Consider the following 8,505-nt stretch of genomic DNA (forward strand, 5'->3'; position numbering starts at 1 on the left):
GAGACCTATCTAGAAAGATGTTGCTATGTCCAGTGTCAGAGACATTCCTGCTTGTGCTCTCTTCTAGGATTTTTATGGTTTCAGGTCTCACATTTAGATCCTTAATCCATCTTGAGTTTATTTTTGTGTATGGTGTAAGAAAGTGGTCCACGTTCATTCTTTTGGATGTAGCTGCCATTTTTCCCAACACCATTTGTTGAAGAGACTGTCTTTTTCCCATCACATATTCTTGTCTCCTTTGTTAAAGATTAATTGACCATATAATTATGGGTTTATTTCTGGGCCCTCTATTCTGTTCCATTGATCTACTTGTTTATTTTTGTGCCAGTACCATGTTTCATTCAGCCAGCTTTGTAAAACATTTGAAATGTGGGATTATGATACCTCCTGCTTTGTTTTTTTTTTCTCAAGGTTGCTTTGGCTATTCAGGGTCTTTTGTGGTTCCATATTTTAGTCCAAATTTTAGGACTCTTTGTCCTAGTTTTGTGAAAATGTTGTTGGTATTTTGAAAGGGATTGTATTAAATCTGTAGTTTCCTTTGGGTACTATGGACATTTTAACCATATTTATTCTCCAAATCCATGAGCATTTAATATCTTTCCATTTGTGTCATCTTCAGTTTCTTTCATCAATGTTTTATAGCTTTCAGAATTACAGGTCTTTTACCTCTTTGGTTAAGTTTGTTTCTAGGTATTATTTTTGGTGCAATTTTAAGTGGCCTATATTGTTATTATTTATTTAATGTTTATTTTTGAGAGAGAGACAGAGCTTGAGTGGGGGTGGGGGGCAGAGAGAAATGGAGAAACAGAATTTGAAGCAGACTCCAGGCTCTGAGCTGTCAGCACAGAGCCTGATGCATGGCTCAAACTCATAAACTGTGAGATCCTGATCTAAGCTGAAATCAGACGCTTAACTGACTGAACCATCCAGGTGCCCCTGCCTTTATTGTTATTTTGAAGTGAGTTTCTTGCAGACAACATATGATTGGGTTATGTTTTTTAATCTATTTTGTTAATATCTGTCTTTTTACTGGTATATTTAGATAATTCACATTTAGGGTAACTATGAGTATTTTAGGGTTAAAGTCTGCCTTTTTAATACATTAATACCTTTTAATGCCTTTTAATACCTGCCTTTTTAATATGTTTAATACCTGCCTTTTAATACCTTTTTAATCCAAACAGTTTTAAAAAGCTCTAGGAGATTATTCATCATTATTCATAGACTCATGAATGTTAGAGGCATGAGATGACATACACAATTTGGAAACAATAGTTAGACTGAGTAAGAGAATAACAGTAATAAAAGCTTTTAAAATAAGCTATCAAAGTATTTATGAATTGGGAGGCAACTTTATTCTAATGCATCCACGTTTCAATATTGTTAAATGTTTTTCTTTGGCACACACAGAATGTGTGTGGAGGAAATGCCTTTTTAGAAATTAAGTAGTTTATTGTACTCATGTTTATTAAGTATTTTCTATGTGCCAAACATTGTGCGAGGCAAGGGATATACAGTGATGAACAAAATCACTAATAAATGTGAACTGCAGGAACTGTAAAATATTAGTTTTGTTTTATGTACTTTATGCTATATGCTTGTTTGCAATATACTGGTAGTACTAGTTTGCAAGGGCCGGTTAACAAAGGACCACAGACTGGGTGGCTTCAACAACAGAAATTTATTTTCTCACAGTTCTGGAGAATGGAAGTCTGAGATAAATTTGTTGGCAGATTCTGAGGCCTCTCTCCTTGGCTTATAGATGACTGGTTTTCTCTTGTGTCTTCATATGGTCTTCCCTCTGTATATATGTGTGTCCTAATTTTTTTTTTTCTGGCTTAAACAGAAAAATTTATTTCCTCACAGTTTTAGATGCCAGAAGGCTGAGATCAAAGTGTTGGCAGAATTGGTTTCTCCTGAGGTTTCCCACCTTGGATGGTAGATGGCCATGGTTTTCACATTCACATGGTCTTTCATCTGTGTGTATGTCTGTGTCCAAATTTCCTTTTCTTATAAGGATACCAGTCACATTGGATTGAGGCCCATCTTAATGACTTCCTTACAACTTAATTACCACTCCAGAGACCCTATCTCCAAATACAGTCAGATTCTGAGGTACTAGGGGTTAAGATTTTGACGTATGATTTTGAAGGGACACAATTCAGTCAATAATGTTTTGGATTATATTATGTACTTGATATTATATATTTAGTATTTTATATACTTTTTGTTTTTACCCTTGTGTATAATATTCTATGTATGCTTATGTTTGTGTGTATGTGTGTTTCATATATTTATATCAATATGCATTGAAATGACCATACTAAATCCTGATTAGTTTGAAATACCCACATTGATTTTATTTTTGCTGGAAAACAGAATCAAATACCTATCAAAAATTTATTTTTTTAGTTAGTTAATGTCATTCCCTGAATAGGTGATACTTCCTAAAGAGATAATATTAACTAGATATCCAATGCAGGTGAAGTTTCCAAGTCTCATGTTTTTAGAAGTTTCATTTTACTTAAAAACCACTTTGACCATTTAAATATATTCTGTCTAAGTTAGGTTTTCACCTTGCACATAAAAATCTATATCTTAATATTTCTATGAAAGTATGATGCTTATGAGCAGTTTTGGTTCATAATAAAATAAAATAAAAATCCCTAAAAGACACTACACCATGGAAAATGTTTCCCTCTAAGTATCTACAATCTGACCAACTGACTGAGTCTAGAATAGTGCTTAAAATTTGGGGGAAAAGATAAATGACTAAATTATGTGGTAAAACCTGGTAGCTTAATTTCCATAGATGAGTATGTTATCCTAAAGCATCTTCCTTCATACCTGCATATATATCTGTGTATTTTACTCAACACAGCTTGCCATGGAATAAACCTCAATGAAAATGTGTTAATTGTAGTATGAAATTGGTCGCAAAAAGTTGGAGTATATTTTCTATTCATCCCACTGTGCCCTTCTAATAGATTGAACTATCTAAAAACTGCTGCTTTTGTAGGTTAAAAAAATGGATATTGGCAACTGTATAATAATTGAAGCTATAGATACACAGATATGCTTTATTTGTTGTTTCCTCTTGTTAGTCTATAAGCTGATATAAAAAGTGATTCTTGTAAACAAGAATTTGTTTACTAGGGAGATTGACTTGAAACTCCTCTCAGTGTAAAGTTCCTAAAATGAGAGACATGTAGTCTTTTAGAACTGGAAGGGACTTTACAAATACCCACACTTGTTTTCTAATTTTAAAGAGGGCATGTAAGACAGTATTTTCTCTTCAGGACCCTTCAAACCTAGGGAAGATAAACATTCCAGGTAGATATTTGTCCTTTGATTATCAGCATATTTAGGGTTAGAGTTAAGATGAGGGTTCTTTTCTGATCTCTAGAAGGAGAAGTTTCCCCTGTGCATGTGTATGTATTCCTGAATTCAAAAGGAAAATTAAACTTTGTCAATATCCAGTTCGTTTAAGTATTCCTCTAAAAAACAATGCCAGATATATAAATTCCATTTTTTCTAAGTGTTATTATTATTTGGAATGTTGGTTGAAAATAGACTACCTATTTGACAGAAATCAGGTCTTGGGTGTAGTTACCATGAGCAATAGAATACTTGTTTTGATTTCAGCAGCATGCCTTAATTTTTTAAAAGTGTTTTATTTATTCACTAAGTGTGTCCTGAAGCTATTCAGGTATAACAACAAAATGGTAATGATATTGAGGATTATTTAGCGATTTCAGAAAAAGTGGCTTTCTGGTGAGTTGTACTCTAAAAATTATTAATTCTTTGAATGGCTGAAACCAGAGTATGTCTACACATTATTTCTCACATACTGTTTATGGAGCAGTTCTCACATACTGTTATGGTGAGTTAACGTGGGCATAAAACACATTAGAACCAAGATTAAACATTTTTACTAGACTTTTTGTTAACTCATGAAGATGAACAGCAACAATTTGGAAATCGTTTCAGGGATTCCCTTATAGCTAATTAAGCTAAATATGAATGTGAATATGTATGACTGTTTCTTAAAGCTGTTTATTGTGAAGTTACATCCTGCACAATCTTAAGCTGTTCACCTAGAATCTAGATGTTGGCAAGATAGTGCAACCAGAAAAGTTGTCCAAAGATTTTATCAAAAATATGGGCCAGGCTCTGGTTGGCAAGATAGTGCAACCAGAAAAGTTGTCCAAAGATTTTATCAAAAATATGGGCCAGGCTCAAGGGGTTTATCAAAGCCCCTTGTTAGAGTATAGACCAATGCGTATGTGAACATTTATCTTTGTGTTAATCTGATTAGCTTAAGAATCAAAACACAAAAATTATTTGTTCATCTGTGTGTACCATGGAACCAGTCAGGCCATTTGTTTGATTTTTCAGGCCAACTGCTATCTGAGCATATGGCATAGCTAATGGGAAAAAGTTAAATCCCCTGTTCTTGTTTCCCGCTAAAATTTTAAATCACACCAGCAAAAATGTCTAGCAGTGAAGCATTGTGATGTTTCAATAATTAAAAATTAATACTTAAAACGTTTGTCTGCCACATCCTGAAGGTAAAATAGCCTATTGTGAACATAAGTATTAATGTCTCTATTATCGACATACATCATTAGAAATAGATACGTATAACTATCTTGTATTCTTTCAATTTTCAAAATGAAATTCTTTCTAAAAGTAAAATGCCCCAGTTTTACTTCAACAGTTTCAGCATACTTTTCATGAATGCTTTAGTTTTGCTGGAATGATGTCTCACAAAAATTAGCAAGATCAATGGATTCTAATGATTAAAATTTATCACTTTTTAATTTTTTATATGAAATTTATTGTCAAATTGGTTTTCATACAACACCCAGTGCTCATCCCAACAGGTGCCCTCCTCAATGCCCATCATCCACTTTCCCCTCCCCCCCCCACTCCCCATCAACCCTCATTTGTTCTCAGTATTTAAGAGTCTCTTATGGTTTGCCTCCTTCCCTCTCTGTAACTTTTTTCTCCCCCTTCCCCTCTCCCCTGGTCTTCTGTTGAGTTTCTCAGGATCCACATATGAATGAAAACACATGGTATCTGTCTTTCTCTGCCTGACTTATTTCACTTAGCATAACACTCTCCGGTTCCATCCACGTTACTACAAATGGCCAGATTTCATTCTTTCTCACTGCCAAGTAGTATTCCATTGTATGTATAAACCATATCTTCTTTATCCATTCGTCAGTTGATGGACATTTAGGCTCTTTCCATAATTTGGCTATTGTTGAAAGTGCTGCTATAAATATTGGGATACAAGTGCCCCTATGCATCAGCACTCCTGTATCCCTTGGGTAAATTCCTAGCAGTGTTATTGCTGGGTCATAGGGCAGATCTATTTTTAATTTTTTGAGGAACCTCCTCACTGTTTTCCAGAGCGGCTGCACCAGTTTGCATTCCCACCAACAGTGCAAGAGGGTTCCCATTTCTCCACATCCTCTCCAGCATCTATAGTCTCCTGATTTGTTGATCTTAATCATCCTTGTTTTTCTTTCATTTGGGATATATATTGCTCCTATTTTTATAAAAAGGTTATTTTTAAAAACAATTTTAGGATACACATGGAATTACTTTAACTAATTTGGTCCCTTCAGAGAATTTCCCTGAGGAGCAATGGCAAACCCTCCTGCCTCCCATCTGCCTTCAGCCTACCTGTGCTGCAGCGGTGTCCATACGTGCTGTCTCCGAGGATCCTGTCTCTGCGCCATCTTGTCTTCCAGTGCTGTGTGGGGCAGTCATTCTCTACCTATTTAGCTTACGAAATCCTGTAACTTTTATGTTTTATGATAATGATCATACTTAGCACTCCTACAAACGCCTCATCTTCAAAGCGCTTTCTGAACATTTACTAATTAATTTTATATTAGTAAAACATGAGCTCTGTATATGCTGCTCCATAAATAATCCTATGACCCAAGTGAAGGCGAAATTTAAAACTCTCTTTTGTTGTGACTGAGGAACAATAGGGTCACCTGCTCTGAGAAGGACAGTGAGTCTTTACTCACTGTTGCATTTTGTGAATTTGGAGACGAGTGGCTGCTTCTTCTCACTAAAATTCACTTCCAAAGATGTGGGGATTTCTTTATTGCTTTTTGGCAGAAGGCTAATAGCTCTCCAACTTCTAACCCTCCATTAGGATCTGAATGCTCTCCAGTTTATAATTGTCTTGCCTCCGTCAACCCATTATCATCCTTTCATGAATTCCTCCATGAAATTTTTACTGCTATTCTAATATAGCACACATTAAAACACTTTCATTCCCTGAAAATCCAAAGGGTGCTGATTTTATTTTTATTAAAAATAGATATGGATTTAACCAGTAATCTTCCAAGTTTTGGATAGCATTCTGGTTCTTAGCAGCCAATTTATATCTTGGTGTGGAGACTAGATAGGACAGATCCTAATGTTTAACCACACGATAGAGAAAATTTGCCAGAGGCCAGGGACCAGGAGTAAGGGAGAAACTAGTTATTCTGGAAAAAAGTCTTCCTTGGGTAACAGGTTTTTGTTAAAGAGACTCAACCTTATTATATGATAAAGCAGAATCATTGTTCTACCTATACTATCTCCTTTCTTCCCAAACATGTAAAGGGAAAGATAATCGGAGAAGTCATATTTGCATTAGAATGAAAATGAACAATAATGACAGTTCTTGTATCAGTTATTAATAGGACTTTGATCAGATATATTTACTTTAAAATTTTCCATTTTAATTGTATTTGAGTGTTCCAGACTCTATGCCTTTGCCTATGTCCTCAAAATTTCCGGTATGTTCTTCTCACTCGCATTTGTCTTTGTAAATCCTACTCATTCTTTAAGGTTAGCTCAATCCTTACTTTTTCCATGTGGACTTCTCAAAATATACTGCTCTATCACCTGAAGCTCATAATCTCCTGGGATCTCACACATTGCAGAGTTATCATGATGGTTAAGCACTTAAGTGAGAGATTTCACAGTGTACTGAGGCTGAGAGACCCTAAAGTAGTTTTGCTGAGTTTGGTGCTGACTGAGAGTGGTGGCAGACAGCAGTCCATTTATTCTGTGCTTCTAAGAAGTGTGCAGAAAATGTGTGAGAAAGCTGGTTGACCTGTTGGAAAACTGTGCCAGCAGTTAGTAGCATGATTTGTTGAGGCTGAATCAGAGACAAAATGGGACCCCAGACCTCTGAGAGGACAGGTGTGGAGGGTTGATAATGCCTGCGAACCAAATGGGCCAATGTGTCTGTCTGGAAAGGACAGTCTAGACAATAACTGTAGATCAGCTCCTCAGCCCCCATTCTTTGACCCTATGTAAGCTGGGATACCTAAAACTTAGATAAAGAGAAAGAATATGGTAACTTGCCTGAGAAAACCCCAAACTATCTAGGAAAACCATGGATTGATGAAATCTAATAAGAATAGAGTGTACAGTTACCACCATTAGGCAGAACGGGGGCTTGAAAGAGAGACGTGATAAAGAAATTTACTTTTGGTGGGAGGCATACTTCAGTTTATTGCATGAAAATGTATTGGCTGGAGTAGCAAATTTGTGTGAGCTTTAAAGTTGGGGACATTTTAAGTTATACAGAAAAGAAGTTTTAAGAAAATTTCAGTTTTTAAGCAATGGGATGTTTAGAAGTATAAAGGAGAGATAGGGGATAGCTTTAAAAAATTATATAGAACAAAGACCCATAGAAAGAGGTTATAATGAAGTTACAGCTCTAAGTTTCCCTTTACATTCCATAATTTTATGTGTTTGTGTCTTCTCTATATATCTAACACTTGTGATCATGTATACTAGAACACTTAAAAAAACTAAAAGTATTTTTTTGTTACAACTCTGTGTCCACTTTAAATCTTTTTTTTTTTTAATTTTTTTTTTTTTTTTTTATTTTGAGAAGGAGAGGGAAAGTGAGAGGATGAGGGGCAGAGAGCAAGAGAGAGAGAAAATCCCAAGCAGGCTCCGCACTGTCAGCACAGAGCCCAACATTCCATAACACAAACCTTGAGATCATGATTGGAGCTAAAATCGAGAGCCAGGCATGTAACTGGCCACCTGGGCTGTGTCCACTTTAAAAGCTATCGTTAAAAATCTACCAACTATAGAATTGAAATGGGAAAGGTTTAAAAATGAATTTTTTTTCTTTTTTTTCTTTTTGAGAGACAACACTTGTGGGGAGGGGCAGAGGCAGGAGAGAGAGAATCTTAAGCAGGTTCCATGCCCAGTGCAGAGCCAGGTTGGGGGGTGGTTCCATTCCAGGAACCTCGAGATCATGACTTGAGCTGAAATCAAGAGTCACAGGCTTAACTGACTGAGCCACCCAGGCGCCCCTAAAAGCTAATTTTAAAATGAGTATTAACTGATATATTGATGTGTAAACTAAATGAAAATTTAAAATCTTTTGATAAGGTTAGAAGTTTAAAGTGATGTTAAAGGTAAAGTGTAAGTGAATAAGGCAGGATGCAAAGTAGTTTGATATTATTG

At 35.7% G+C, this 8,505-nt stretch overlaps 1 protein-coding gene across 1 annotated transcript in view; it reads right to left on the reverse strand.

Annotated features, from left to right (window-relative positions):
* The window catches only part of LOC125922355 (transmembrane protease serine 11C-like), a 51,279-nt gene extending 45,529 nt beyond the window's left edge, over positions 1-5,750 (reverse strand). Inside the window, exon 1 of the mRNA XM_049630018.1 lies at positions 5,695-5,750. Within this exon, the coding sequence (XP_049485975.1) occupies positions 5,695-5,750 (56 nt within the window). The remainder of the gene's footprint in view (positions 1-5,694) is intronic.
* Between the last annotated feature and the right edge of the window lie 2,755 nt (positions 5,751-8,505).

This window comes from Panthera uncia, chromosome B1 (assembly GCF_023721935.1).
Source record: "Panthera uncia isolate 11264 chromosome B1, Puncia_PCG_1.0, whole genome shotgun sequence".
Classification (NCBI taxonomy): Eukaryota; Metazoa; Chordata; class Mammalia; order Carnivora; family Felidae; genus Panthera; species Panthera uncia.